The sequence below is a fragment of the Oreochromis aureus genome, linkage group 16 (assembly GCF_013358895.1).
Source record: "Oreochromis aureus strain Israel breed Guangdong linkage group 16, ZZ_aureus, whole genome shotgun sequence".
In the NCBI taxonomy this organism is placed as follows: Eukaryota; Metazoa; Chordata; class Actinopteri; order Cichliformes; family Cichlidae; genus Oreochromis; species Oreochromis aureus.
The window spans coordinates 28741004-28756687 of NC_052957.1; the positions used below are offsets into that span (position 1 = coordinate 28741004).

The 15684-nt window shown below is 39.3% G+C and overlaps 3 protein-coding genes across 3 annotated transcripts; all 3 read left to right on the forward strand.

Annotated features, from left to right (window-relative positions):
- The first annotated feature begins 797 nt into the window (after positions 1-797).
- LOC116310081 (olfactory receptor-like protein OLF4) lies at positions 798-1757 on the forward strand. The gene has a single exon (XM_031726818.2). It carries the CDS (start codon positions 798-800, stop codon positions 1755-1757), a length of 960 nt encoding a protein of 319 aa, XP_031582678.2.
- A 3062-nt stretch (positions 1758-4819) lies between these two features.
- On the forward strand, positions 4820-5767 carry LOC120433504 (olfactory receptor-like protein OLF4). The gene has a single exon (XM_039599781.1). The coding sequence runs from the start codon at positions 4820-4822 to the stop codon at positions 5765-5767; it is 948 nt and encodes a 315-aa protein (XP_039455715.1).
- Positions 5768-11167: 5400 nt separating this feature from the next.
- LOC116310093 (olfactory receptor 6N2-like) lies at positions 11168-12079 on the forward strand. The gene has a single exon (XM_031726830.2). It carries the CDS (start codon positions 11168-11170, stop codon positions 12077-12079), a length of 912 nt encoding a protein of 303 aa, XP_031582690.2.
- Positions 12080-15684: the final 3605 nt, after the last annotated feature.

The following is a 15684-nucleotide window of genomic DNA, read 5'->3' on the forward strand; positions in this document are numbered from 1 at the left end:
TGATAGATTGTCAAAAACCAAGTGTAGCCGCTTACATAGACAAAAATCTTTCTAAGAGAGATTGCAGTCATTACCAGTGAGACTGCAGCTGTTTGCAGAAAGGTTGCCTCCTATCAGGCGAAATGAGTCATGATACTCATAGTATCCCCAGGCTATTTTAATGTATTTAATAAAAATATTGATTGATTGATTAGTATCACTGTATCTATACAATAGAAAATAGTGTGATACTATACTGTATCAGGGGTCTCAAACTCCAGTCCTCTAGGGCCGGTGTCCTGAAACTTTTCCATGTGTCCTTGTTGCAACCCACCTGAATACAATTAGTTAGGTTGGGCAACACATGGAGGACAGAAACAGAACGAAAACCTAGAAACCAGGAACTATAAGTATAATACAAATAGAAAACCATAATTCAAAGAGTATAACTTAAACCAAAAAACACAAACACTGGGTCACCAGACGCAGGACTGTGACATGACAGAAAAAACACATTACTTGTAGATACTAAAGATTAAAGTAAAAGAGGCTGAACAGATGAGTGACAGACCTTCACAGTACAGTTCCCTGGTGGACAAAGCAACCTGATAAAAACTTTCCACAGGCTGAGATGATTCACTGTGTGCATTTGTTTCGTGAATATATCTCAAGGTATATTTTGAGTTCAAATACCTTTGAATTTATACGACACACAGCATGAGTTGCATGTTGTACGGATTTTGATTTGTTTTTGCTTATTCATTTAACCTGGCTATGTTGCTTTGCATCTGTTAAACATTTTTTTTTCCAATGCATTAATGGATGAGGTGTTAAATGCTACATATATAACTTTAGATGGGTATGTTGAAGTTAACAAGTACAGATATGTTTATTTTTTTATTTTCTTTATATTATATAGTTTAATAATCTGCAGTAATTCTACTATTGTGTACATAATCTGGATTCATAAAAACCTTCATGAGCCTATGTACATTTTCATTGCAGCTTTGCTATTGAACTGTGTTCTTTACAGCACAACTGTTTATCCAAAACTGCTGATTGACTTTTTATCTGAAAAACAAGTCATAACATATTCAGCCTGTATCTTTCAGTTGTTTATGTTTTACACTCTAGGTGGTTCTGAGTTCTTTCTCTTGGCAGCCATGGCCTATGACAGATATGTGGCTATATGTAAACCTCTACAATATCAAACTATCATGGGTAAAACCACTGTGAGTATTTTCCTGTTCATAGCTTTGCTTATACCTGCTTGTCATATTGCAGTCCCAGCAATAGGGAGTGCTGAAGCAACATTGTGTAATGTTAATTTAAAGGGAATATTTTGTAATAATGCAATTTACACTCTTCAGTGTGTAAGGTCAAAATTAAATACTGTATTTGGAGTAGTTAGTTTAATAGATCTTGTAATACTTCCTATGGTCTTTGTAGTTTTCACATATACAAAAATATTTATCGTCTCTTATCAAAGTGGTAAAGAAATTAGAAAAAAAGCTGCTGAGACGTGTTTACCCCACCTGTTAGTTTTAATCAATTTCTCCTGTTTAAGTATCTACGATGTAAGCATAGCTCGAGTGGAATCAGATTTTCCCAAAACTGCGCGATTAATAATGACATTACAAATAGTGCTCTATCATCCATTGTTTAATCCATTCATTTATGGGATCAAAATGAAGGAAATTTCTAAACAGCTAAAAAGATTTTTCTGTCATGATAAAAATCATTTCATGAAGACTAAGTTCCTGCAATTTGTTCTGTAATTACTCTGCTGCTATTACTGAAAACACTTTTTATTTATTATAATCAAATCACCCAAACTGCCATCTGGTAAATGTTCATGTTTACTGCATCTGTGGAAAAGGGGGAATAAGTAAAACATAAAAATGTAATTATAACCAATTTGATCAGGAATGTGTAACTGCATTTATGAAAATAGGAAGCTGGTATCATTTGCTTTGGGTATAGTAAGGTATATTTTGACAAGAAGACAAAAATTCCAGGTTGACAGTGGACTGTATTGTTTTGCAGTATCTGATTATTCAAACTCTAACAGAGTAATCTGTCTTTTCCAAGAAAATATGTTTCAGCAATATCAATGACATTTGTACCCATATTCTCATATAGATAGATAGATTTTTTTTCCTTTTTAATAAGACCAACTACTGTAATTTCCTTTTGTGCTCATTTGCAAAAACTTGACTGTTTGATCCAGTGTACAGTCCAGTACAGTGGCTGTATTGGCTTTCCTGTCTGTCTTTCTGTACTCTCAGGGGAAAAGGTTGATTCAGATTCATTTTGACTTGGCCTTTCCAAGACTTGCATTAACCATTTAGGCCCTTATAAATAAACTAATCTATTGCAAAACCTGCTGTAACAAACCTGACAGTTCTTGGCATAAGCATGTACAGACAAACAACTATTTAAATGCTAAAAGCGCTGCAGAAAAAACAATGTAAAGTATATATGTATATATAAGACAGCATGCATTTTGCAGTATTTTCCCATCAACTGAAATATCAGCACTCGACAATAACTCTCATCACAGTTATCCACAGGCCACTGACCCCAGATAAGTGACTGTGACTCTTCAGCTGGCCCCACACCCAGCGCATAAAAACTTAACAAATTCACACCAGGTGCACATATCAACTCACCTGGCCCACTCACTCTGCCCCACCTTGTCGGAATCGCAAGACATACCATACTACGATACCATATTGCAATTTTCTAACATTTTTTGTATGCTGAGTATTACACAAGTATTCCCATTCTGTTTTCATTTATTTAATAAAATATTGATATTTAGTATCAATGGATCAATACAACATTGCCATATAAAATATACTATATATACAACACTGTACTATCTCGATCCCCCCCCCGCCCAGGTGTCTAAGGCTATGTTCACACTGCAGGCAAAAGCACATCAAATCCGACTTTTTGGATCCTATGCGACCCATATCTGATCATGGTGTGACAGTTTGAACAGCACAAATCCGATATTTTCAAATCCGACCTGGGTCACTTTCGTATGTGGTACTGAATCCGATACATATCTGATGTTTTAGAAAGCGACTGCTGTTTGAATGGTCATGTCACGTTAAATCCGTCTTTTACGTCACTGACATAAGACAGACGGCAATTATCAGCGCTGGAGAAGACAAACGAGAAAGCATGGCAGCAGAAACTGGAGACGGAGCGAGTCAGTGGACAGAAGATGAGGTTTTGGACTTGATTAGCATATGGGGAGATAAGTCTATTCAAGCTAAACTTGAATCCCACCACTCCTGGTTCTGACTCCATGTCCATATATACCTCTGCATGGAGGTAGCAGCCACTGCTCCAAACAAGGCCACTGTTAAAGCACAGGCTCTCTTTTTTCTCAGTGTCCTTCTTTCTCTAATTAATTTGTCAAAATTCTGTCGGTTACAACTGTGCAGAAATTGATAGACTGCTGCAACAACATCTGCTAGCTCTGTAGCTGCCATTTTACTTCGGTAAACAGAGCGCGTTGTGTGTGACGTCTTCCTTTGCACATACGGGCGCTTTGAGGGTCGTAAACCATTCACACTAGAAACACGTTTGCTGTCACATTTATTTGTAGTGTGAACAACCAGACAAACAAAATCGGATTTGATCAAAAAAATCTGAATTGAGCATTAAGACCTGCAGTGAGGAAAATAGTGGTTTGTACAGCAAACAGTACAAACTTTGGATGTAGCAAAGTAGTACAGCCAGTGGATGAGGGAGATCACGAAACTGGACGGAGGGCGACACAGACAATTTATGCAGGAGGGAATCAGGCAAAGAGGAATCACCTGGCGAACACAGCTGGCAAAGATCTAACAGACGAGACAGGGGGAAGAAAAACTGAACATTATGCATTCAAGACAGAAGACTAGAGAAGTAAAAACAGAATGCACGAGAAACTGAGACAGACTGTCAAAACCCAGGGAACAGAGGAAAAAGACAGAGAGGACGAGGAAACAAGGGACAGAGAGGGCAAGAGAGCGATGGACAACACACACATACACACACACACAGACATCACTTGGGAAACTGGCAACTAAAAGACAAGGGGCAAAACAGGGAGGCACACATAACACAGGAGATTCAGGGCAGGACACAGAGGAAAGACTAAGACAAACAGGACGTGAAAGGGAACAGGCTAAATGAACAAGCACCTGAGACTAGAAATACAAATTACGAAACTAAGAAGCACAAAAAGACTCACCAATACCAAATAAAGGCTAAAAAAACAGATCACCACAATAATAAACAAGGTTCAAAAATCCAAAACCCAAAACACTGGGGTCAACGACCCAGGTGCCCTAACAATTACAACATTGTTTAATGTTTCACTTGCCACAATACAACAATTTCAGGTCTAAGAGCTTCCTTCTAGCCATGATCCCAGCAAGACCTCATCCAACCAGATTCATTCAATACACAATAGAATCTTTCTAGGGTACTAAAATTTTGGTGTTGAAATAAAACACAAGTTATGGCAGCTAAATAAATGAGGAATTTGTAGTATCAACTAAAGCCTCATTATTCAGCCACTTGTGAGGCTGAACAATCACGTTACCTTTATAGTTCAGCTCCCTGGAGGACGAGCTAACCTGATAAAACCTTTCACAGAGTAAGATGATTCACTGTGCGCATTTGACTGATGAATGTACTCCAAGATATATTTCAAGTTCAAATACCTGCAAATGAATGAAGGAAAGACAACACAGGTTGCATATTGGTGCAGTTTTGTTTTGTTATTTGTTATTCTTCATTAACACTGCTGGTTTTATAATTTTTTTTCAAAGCATTAATGGATGAGGTATTAAATGCTACATATTTAACTTTAGATGGGTATGTTGAAGTTAACAAGTACAGATATGTTTATTTTTTCATTTTCTTTATATTATATAGTTTAATAATCTGCAGTAATTCTACTATTGTGTACATAATCTGGATTCATAAAAACCTTCATGAGCCTATGTACATTTTCATTGCAGCTTTGCTATTGAACTGTGTTCTTTACAGCACAACTGTTTATCCAAAACTGCTGATTGACTTTTTATCTGAAAAACAAGTCACAACATATTCAGCCTGTCTCTTTCAGTTTTTTACATTTTACACTTTAGGCAGTTCAGAGTTCTTTCTCTTGGCAGCCATGGCCTATGACAGATATGTGGCTATTTGTAAACCTCTACAATATCAAACTATCATGGGTAAAACCACTGTGAGTATTTTCTTGGCTGTAGCATGGCTTGTACCTGCTTGTCATATTGTAGTCTTAACAGCTGGGAGTGCTGAAGCAACATTGTGCAACTTTAATTTAAAAGGAATATTTTGTAATAATGCAGTTTACACTCTTCAGTGTGTAAAGTCAAGATTAATTACTGTATTTGGAGTAGTTGCTTTAATAGATCTTGTAATATTACCTATGCTCTTCATAGTTTTTACATACTCAAACATTTTTATCCTCACTTATCAAAGTTGTAAAGAAGTGAGGAAGAAAGCTGCGGAGACGTGTTTACCCCATTTGTTAGTTTTATTTAGCTTCTCCTGTTTAAGTATCTACGATGTAAGCATAGCTCGAGTAGAATCAGATTTTCCCAAAACTGCGCGATTAATAATGACATTACAAATAGTGCTCTATCATCCATTGTTTAATCCATTCATTTATGGGCTCAAAATGAAGGACATTTCTAAACAGCTAAAAAGATTTTTCTATCATGATAAAATCATTTCATGTATTAACTCTGAATGCTAAGGTGCAACAATTTGTTCTGTAATAATTTTCCTGCCATCATTGAAAATGCTTTTCATTTAACATAATGAAGTCATTCAAACTATTATTCAGAAAAGTACAGGAAAAAATAAAACATGCCATGTTCATCTGTATTTGTAAATAAATTGAACATTATATTATTATTAAAGTGCATTGAAGTCTGTTGTTATGCTCAGTAAAATGCTCATGTGAATAGGGTTTAAGACCTATGGTTAATTTACATTAACAGCTTTTGGTGAAGTATTTAAATACAAATATAAATGGCCTTCTTTTATGAAAGGTTCACCAATTACAAGATAGTTTATTTGATTACCTATCCTCTTACCTATCAGATTAATTTTGTCAGACTTTCATATTTTATTTTGGATTTTTTTGTTTTACATTATTGGTGATTCTTATATACAGGGTGGGACATTTATATGGATACACCGTAATAAAATGGGAATGGTTGGTGATATTAAAGTCCTGTTTGTGGCACATTAGTATATGTGAGGGGGCAAACTCCTCAAGATGGGTGGTGACCATGGTGGCCATTTAGAAGTCGGCCATCTTGGATACAACTTTTGTTTTTTCAATGGGAAGAGGGCCATGTGACACATCAAACTTATTGGTAATGTCACAAGAAAAACAATGGTGTGCTTGGTTTCAACGTAACTTTATTCTTTCATGAGTTATTTACAAGTTTCTCTTTGTTCACAGCCATTGACATGTCAAAGAGGTTAACAAAATTGTGTTGATATCTGGTGAACGCGGTAACCGGGTCATTGCAGCAGATTTCAATGCAAGACACCCTACGAGACCACCCATCTCCCATGCTACAGTTAGCAAACTGCTTGCTAAGTTTCGTGAAACTGGTTCAGTGTTGGATTTGACAAAATGTGGACGCAAGAAAACTGTCACTAATGAAGAAACATCAGTGGCTGTCCTAGCTTCATTCAGCAAGAGCCCACAGAGTAGCACTCACCGCATGTCACTGGAGAGTGGCATTAGTCGAACATCCCTTCGGCGGATATTAGCTACTGACAAATGGCACCCTTACAAACTCCAGCTACTGCAGCATCTCAACCAGGATGACCTAGATCGGCGCACAGAATTTGCAGAATGGGCAAAACAAAAATTGGAACAGGACCCTCAGTTCACGTAGAAGATTTTGTTCAGTGATGAGGCAAACTTTTATGTGAATGGTGAAGTTAACAAACAAAACCACCGCTATTGGTCTGACACTAACCCACATTGGATGGATCCTCAAGACTGTTGGACCAACAAAAGTGATGGTTTGGTGTGGTATATGGGGTACAACGATAGTGGGTCCATTCTTCATCAATGGAAACCTCAAGACCACTGGATATTTGAAATTGCTACATGATGATGTGTTTCCCTCTTTATGCACTGAAGCGTTCCCTGAGTTTTTCCAGCAAGATGATGCACCACCACATTATGGGTGCCAGGTCCGAGCATTCCTAGATGAACAGTTTCCTGGAAAGTGGATTGGTGAGTCGTGGGCCAGTTGAATGGCCCCAAGGTCTCTCGATCTGACCCCCCTTAGACTTTTATCTTTGGGGTCATCTGAAGGCAATTGTCTATGGTGTGAAGATACGAGATGTGCAGCACCTGAAACTACGGATACTGGATGCCTGTGCTGGCATTTCTCCTGCGGTGTTGCTATCAGTGTGTGAAGAGTGGGAGAAGAGGGTTGCATTGACAATCCAACACAATGAGCAGCACATTGAACACATTTTATAAGTCGTCAGAAACTTGTAAATAACTCATGAAAGAATAAAGTTACGTTGAAACCAAGCACACCATTGTTTTCTTGTGACATTACCAATAAGTTTGATGTGTCACATGGCCCTCTTCCTATTGAAAAAACAAAAGTTGTATCCAAGATGGCCGACTTCTAAATGGCCACCATGGTCACCACCATCTCGAGGAGTTTGCCCCTCACATATACTAATGTGCCACAAACAGGACTTTAATATCGCCAACCATTCCCATTTTATTACGGTGTATCCATATAAATGGCCCACCCTGTACTATGCTGTGTAATAAAAATTTTCCACTAAAGGAATGGGTGGTAACACTTTATAAAACTGTGATAGCTGCAATAGCTTTATAATAACTACATCTTCCTCCCTTGTCACAAATCATGGGCCAGTGCAATTTATTGTCATCTATCTAGAATGTCTATAAAACATTTGAAAACGTACAATCCCAATTCCAAAAAAGTTGGGATATAAAAAAGAATCCAATAATTTGCAGATTATTTATTTACCACCGATTATTTATTCACAATAGATCATACAGTAAAAAACATGTAAAATGCTTAACATGAGATTACTATTTATTTTACAATATATTAGCTCATCCTAAAAAAAAGATAGAATTTGAGCAAATAAAATGGCTGGAAAAGCAATCCATCCATCCATCCATCCATCCATCCATCCATCCATCCATCCATCCATCCATCCATCCATTTTCTTCCACTTATCCAGGGCAGAGTGATGGGGGCAGGAGCCTAAGAAGAGAAGCCCAGACCTCCCTGTCCCCAGCCACCCCCCAGCTTGTCCAGGGGAACAGTAAGGCGTTCCCTGGACAGCCAAGAAATATAATCTCTCCAGCATGTCTGCCCCAGGGCCTCCTCCCAGTGGGACATGCCTGGAACACCTCACCCAGCAGGTGTCTAGGAGGCATCCTTGACAGATGCCTGAACCACCTCAGTTGGCTCCTTTCGAAGTGAAGGAGCAGCGACTCTACTCTGCACCCCTCCCAAGATTCCTAAACTCCCCCACTTAAAGCAGGAACATGTCCCTGGCACGGAGTGGGCACTCCAACCTTTTCTGGCTGAGGCCATGGCCTCAGATTTGGAAGTGCTGATTCCCACCACTTCACACTCGGCTGCCAACCATTCCAGTGTGAGCTGGAGGCCGCTGCCCAGCACACGTTGCACCTGACCCCTACGGCACCTACTGCACGTGGTGGGACTACAGGAGACGGCACCTCCTGCAGGTGATGAGCTTACAGGCCACCACCCACAGGAGTCGTGCTAAAAAGAAAGCGCTCAAAAAACGCTAAAGGAACGTTTTGCTATTTAATTTAATTAAAGGTTTAAGGTTTTGAAAACAATTTTTGGAAAACATCAAGACAATGGTCAAGGCAAGGTTGATGTTGCACCAGGGATCACCTCTGAGACACTTTCTTGTTAACAAGGATAGGTAGGTTGGTAAATGGGGCTAGGCAGGATACAATGTTCGCAAATGACATTGTGATGTGTAGTGAGAATAATTGGAAGACAGTCTGGAGAGATGGAGGTATAGACCGGTTAGAAGAGGAATGAAAGTCAGTAAAAAAAAAGTCAGAATCCATGTGTGTAAATAAGAGAGAGAAAGGTGAACATGTAAGAAGTAGAGATCACAAGGATAGATGAGTTAAATACAGGGGTCAACCATTCAAAGCAATGGGCACTACTCAAGACAGGTGAAAAGAGAGTGCAGATTTGATGTAAGTTTTGGGGACGGTGGCACTGATAAAAAAGACAGAAGGTGAAGATGGTAGAGTTGAAGATGCTAAGATTTCCACTGGGAATGACCAGCAGCAAAAAAATTAGAAATGAGTATCTCAGAAGGACAGGTCAAGTTAAGCAGTTGGGAGGCAAAGCTAGAGAGGCAAGATTGAGATGATTTGCACATGTGAAGAGGAGGGATAGCGGATATAAAAGGATGGAAAAAGGATGTTGAATATGGAGCTAGCAGCCAGAACACAAAAAGGAAGTTCACAGAGAAGGGTCTTGGATATAGTGAAGGAAGATATGTGGAGGGTTGGAGTGACAGAGTAGCCCAGAGAAGAAAAAGATCCTACGTGATGTACTGTATTTCAAATTAGTCCATAATATATTCTTCCAGTCTTCAGTAGTCTGATTGCGGTGTTTCATGGCCCAGGCAAGCCTCTTTGTCTTATTCTGACGTCTTAGCAATGGCTTTCTGGCTGCAGCTAGTCGTGTCAAACCTGCAGCTCGAAGTCCTCTCTTCACAGTTGAAATGGAGACATGCTTACTATTACAGCTTACTACTAAGCTGTGCTTGAAGCTGTTGTCCATTGAACCACTTATCATGCAAGCTGTTAACTCTAAGGAACTTGTCCTCTGATTCAGTTGTGGTTTTGGGTCTGCCAGACCTCTTCCTGTCAGAGTTTGCCCCAGTTTCTGAGTGCCTTTTGATGGTGAAGGAAACTGTACTTACTGACACCTTGACTTTCTTTGCAATTTCTTTGTAGGAAAGACCTACATTTTTAAGTGTTATGCTGGTCTGTCTCTCTTCCACTGTTGATTGCCTATTTCTCACCTTTTTGTGCAACACACTACTTTCTGCAGCACAGGGTTTGGGGAAACCCTGCCTTTTTAACCTCTTGGGTTCATCACTTACCTTTGTACCATTTCAAGCTATTTATTGGACTTGAAAGACTTAAATTGGAATAAATAATTGGAAAAATTGGTGTGTTCTAAAAAGAACCCTCACTGTTCTATCAATTTGTCAAATAATGATATTCTCTAAAGTAAATTTAGGTGTGTTTTTGATCATGATTCATATCACACTGATGACGGATTTTTAGGCTAATAGTTAGGCTAACACACTTACCTCTCATCTTTTCTTTCCTCACAAAACCAATAGTGTCTTTTAAGTGTCTCTCAGCTCAATTCTTAGCATATTTTGGTTCCTGCAACTGGTCCGTCGGGTTATTGTCTCCCCAGAAACACTTCCGTTGTGCTTTTGGAAATCTGTTTTTTCCTATTCCCGTTGTCGTTTTTCCTATTTTTGTTGTGTTTTGTGTGCTTTTGCGTTTTTCTTATTGCTGGTGTTTTCTTAAGTTGCAGTCCGTTTGGCCTCTCAGGGCCACCGTAAATGATCTTGAAGTGCATTAACTATTTTGTCTCCCCACATTGCATTGCAGAGTGCATGATGTCGATCTATATTAAATTGTCTTAGCCTGAAAAGAATTACATATTTAAATATAGCACTATATTTACTGTCATTTTATTATCATTTCTGCCGGTCAACTAAGTTTTTCTTCTTTTAATTTTTTTTAAAATTAATACGCATGTATGTATGTAGTAAAAGAGGAGGAGCCGGAAAATGTACCAATGTAAGTAAGGGCTAACCACTTGTGTCTCCAGAGGTTGAACATGGTAACAGGTCTTTGTGGAGAGCTGAATGAGATATATGGAGCTTGAAGTTTCATTTTCATCATATATTTGGTCTGACTTGAACAGTTCACTTTCTAAAAATGAACACACACCAAGTTTAGATATCTATGAATAATAATATTTTATATGTACTACTTTTAAACATTCTGCCTGTTTAAAATTTTAGTTTATAATATCTGATCTTCATGAGTGCCGAAATGAATATAACATATATAACTTTTGGTGGTCATGTGGAAGTGGAGAAATATAGATATATTTATTTTGTAATTATGTTTATGGTATATGTTCTAATAATTTGCAGCAATTGCACTATTGTGTGGCTTATCATAACTCACAAAAGCCTCCATGAGCCTATGTACATTTTCATTGCTGCTTTGTTAGTGAACTCTGTTCTTTTGAGCACTGTGATCTACCCGAAGCTTTTGATTGACTTCTTATCTGAAAAACAGATTATTTTGTATCACGCCTGTCTTTTTCAAGTATTCATGTTTTATGTTCTAAGCAGTTCAGAATTCTTACTGCTGTCAGCTATGGCTTATGACAGATATGTGTCTATATGTAAACCTCTGCAATATCCAACTATCATGAGAAGAACAACAGTCAGTATTTTCCTGCTTTTGTCCTGGTTTTTACCTGCTATTCAGATTGTAGTGCCAGTACTAAGAAATTCAATTACACCACTCTGTAACTTTACTTTGAAAGGTATATTTTGTAACAATTCGGTCAACCATCTTTATTGTGTAACTTCAAAAGCACTATCTATATATGGTATGGTTGTTCTATTTAATGGTGCGCTTTTCCCCATGCTTTTTATACTTTTTACATACATAAAGATAATTATAGTTGCCTGTCAGAGTTGTGGAAATGTCAGAAAAAAAGCTGCACAAACCTGTTTGCCTCACGTGCTAGTTCTAATCAACTATTCTTGTTTGGTTACTTATGATATGGTTATAGTTAGACTGGAATCAGAGTTTCCTAAAACTGCACGTTTTATAATGACATTGCAGTTTGTAACATATAACCCTCTCTGCAATCCAATAATATATGGACTAAAAATGAAAGAAATCTCTAAAAACCTCAAAAGGTTGTTCTCTTGACCTAAAGTAAACTATTGTAGACTTTTATAGTCTTTTTTTTTTTTTAAATGTTTCTTAGTGTTTATTTAAGAGGTGTTAAATGATATGTGATCTTTGGTAGGTTTTTAATAAGACCTATCATTTCTGAGAAATATTCTTTTCAGTCTAAAAACTGATAAATTTCTCCAGCTATTCAAAGCATGGGATTCTGTTTAGTAATTTTTGGATTATTCATTAAAAATATTACTATCATTACTCCTATTCATAATATTGTTTCTTAATATACAGTTTAAGGACATTCGAAATGATTGATTGAATGAAAACCAAAAATATATAGCTTTTTCTCTTTTGTATTATAACATCACAGATTTCTGTGGTCATAGTGTGAGACTCAAAAACTGGGCCTTTTCCTTGTGCAACAGAGAGCGGATCATTATTTAAAATTCTAAATGAAAGTAAGGAAATAGTAAGATCTTAACTGTCTGATATCACTCTCCTCATATAGATTTCTGAATAAAGAAATGTGTTAATAGTTTTATACTGTGATTGCATATTTATTGGTTCTCAGGATCAAATCCAACAGCTGAGACTATGCATGAAGATAACTGAAAATATGGAAGAAGTAGTTTGACATGAGGACCAGTACATAAGGAAGTGAGAGAATTAACATGCTCAGGTTTTTGTATCTGTATTGTGGCCCTCTGTAAATGAAATAGGGTTCAGAATACATATTAAAAACATATGGCTTAACAGCTTCACATCACCAAAAACCTGTAGGTCTGAGTTAAGTATATATTTTCCATTTGATTTATATGTAGGTTTATGTGATTCAGAATTTCATTATGTGGTGTGACTAGGGATGGGTATTGATAAGATTTTAACGATTCCGATTCCATTTTGATTCTCTCCAAAAGTTGAATCTGTTCATCTGGACGTAGCGTTTTGTGGGAGAAACATTTCGTCACTCATCCAAGTGACTTCTTCAGTCTCAGCTGACTGCAGGTTTCCCCAAACCTTATAAACAGTACATTTGCATAATGACTGAAACCAGCCCACTGAAGGAACAATGGGCTGTGAGGTCAGTTCCTTAATCATAATTATGCAAATTTCCATGACCATTGATCAACAATCACTGACCAAAACCCACTGATCAAAGAACACTGATCAATGGCCATGAGTACCATTCACAGAGAGTTGGGGAATGGCTGCAATCACAGCATTGTAAGATGGCGAAAGATGTAACCTTAGGCCCCCTCCTCGATTCAGAGATGGTCTTTCCCTTTTCACGTAAATGGCCTCCTTGACTCCGCGCTCAAACCAGCGTTCCTCCCTGTCCAGGATGTGTACATCCTCATCATTGAAAAGAGTGTCCACTGGCCTGTAGGTGTAAATAAACTGCAGAGTCCTGGCCTGACGAGGTTGCTCTTCTGTGTTGTGCCATCCGCTTCGCTAGAGGTTGTTTGGTTTCCCCAATGTATAAATCCTGGCAATCCTCCTGGCACTTAACAGCGTACACTATGTTACTCTGTTTGTGTCGGGGACCCGATCCTTGGGGTGGACCAGTTTTTGGGTGCAGCGTATTTTGGGGTTTAAAAGCCACAGAGACCCGGTGTTTAGAAAAATGCGTCTCAACTGTTCCAATACTCCTGACACATATGGGATCACTACAGGTTTTCGCCTGGGCAGCGGTGTCCTTCTCTCCTGGATCGGCTGGAGCTTTCTTTAGGTGCCTTCCCAGCTTTGACAAAAGTCCAGCTGGGATAACCACATTACTCAGGGCCTTCTTGATGTGCTGTTCTTCTGCCTCCCTGGCCGCTGTGTCAGTGGGGATGGTGTTCGCTCTGTGTTGTAGCGTCCTGATGACACCCAGTTTGTGCTCCAGTGAATGATGAGAGTCAAACCTTAGATACTGATCCGTGTCGTGGGTTTACGGTACACGTCAGCTTTTAGATGTCCCCATTACTGATGGAAATCTCACAGTCTAAGAAGGCTAACCTGCCACTTTTCATATCCTCCTGGTGAATTTGATGTGTTGGTCCACCGAGTTAATGTGATCCGTGAAATGTAGTACGTCCTGAGATTTGATTTTCACCCAGGTGTCATCCACATATCTGAACCAATGGCTTGGTGGTGTTCCAGGGTAGGATAGCAACGCCCTCTTTTCCACTTCTTCCATGTACAAATTGGCCACGATGGATGAAACTGGGGAGCCCATGGCACACCCATGTTTCTGCCTGTAGAACTGACCCTTGTATGTGAAGTAGGTGGAATGAAGACACAGTTCCAAAAGCAAACACACTTGGTCGATGCTGAGAGTGGTCCTGTTGCTGAGGTTGGTGTCATCCTGTAATCTCTTACGGACTACCTCCAACGCTTCCGTGACTGGGATGCAAGTGAAGAGAGATGTACGCGTCGTGCGAGACCATGGTTTCATCTGCCTCCATAATGACATCTCTCACCTTCTCAACAAAATCCAGGGTGTTCTGGATGTGGTGTTCAGAGCTGCCCACCAGCGGGTTGAGGATCGAAGCCAGAAACTTGGAGATGTTATAGGTGACCGAGTTGATCATGCAGACAATTGGTCTTAAAGGTGCACCCTGCTTATGTATTTTCGGTAAACCATACAGACTTGGTGTAGACTCCCTGGGTACAGCCTGTGGTATGAGGTCCGGTCGATAGCCTTGTCTTGCTCTAACTGCTTCAGACAGTCTATCACCCTCTTCCTGTAGCCACTTCCTGGGTCTCGTTTCAGGGGCTCATAAGTATTTTCATCACTGAGTAGTGACAAAATTTTCTCATGATAGTCTTTCTGGTTAAGCAATACTGTGCACCTACCCTTGTCTGCGGAAGGATGATAATGTTGTTGTCATCACTAACTGATGTGAGTGCCTTCCTCTCCTCCATGGTGATGTTGGATGCTGGGGGCTTTGCATTGCTGAGACAGGCGAAACTTTCGTCCGTGGTTGCTCTGCTTCCACTTCTGCAATATTGTTGTTACAATTGCTGTTTCTGTGGCTGTGATCAGCTCCACTAGAGGGATTTGTCTCGGTGTGACGGCAAAATTCAACCCTTTAGCAAGGATGTTTTTCTCTGTTTGGGTGAGCTGTCTGTCAGACAAATTCTTCACCCACTTGTCCACATCCTCCATGTCGCATCCTTGTCTCTTCTGGCCACTGAGGACACTCTCCGTATTTTGTGGTGGTTTTCGACGTACAAAAAGTAAGTCAAACTTCCTTTGTTGCCTGGTCTTAGACTTCTTGTGCTGTGCTAGACGAGCCTTCTCAGTGAAGTCAAACACCTTTTTAAGAGTATTCTCATCTAAAAGCATAGTCAGTCTCCGTCGGATCCGCTCCTCTTGAGATTTTAGCATGTCGATGGTAAAATTTGTCTGCCTCACCCGTTCATTAAGCAACTGATGCTGTGCCTTCTGGAGGATTTTTGTTGCCGGAAGCCTTTAACTGAACAGCTCATTTGCAGACTTTTAGGAGTAATCCTGTTTTGTCGGCATCTGAGGCTGAATCTCAGGTGGTTCCTGTAGTCCGCCATCTTACGTGCTGTTTGCTCATACTGACGTACAAGCTTTAGGCAGTCCTTGCCAAAGTGGGTTAAAACGTCTTGATGCATTC

Bases quoted from the DNA above. Each gene is read 5' to 3' on its own strand.
- LOC116310081 (XM_031726818.2), top strand. From the start codon at position 798: ATGGATGAGGTGTTAAATGCTACATATATAACTTTAGATGGGTATGTT.
- LOC120433504 (XM_039599781.1), top strand. From the start codon at position 4,820: ATGGATGAGGTATTAAATGCTACATATTTAACTTTAGATGGGTATGTT.
- LOC116310093 (XM_031726830.2), top strand. From the start codon at position 11,168: ATGAGTGCCGAAATGAATATAACATATATAACTTTTGGTGGTCATGTG.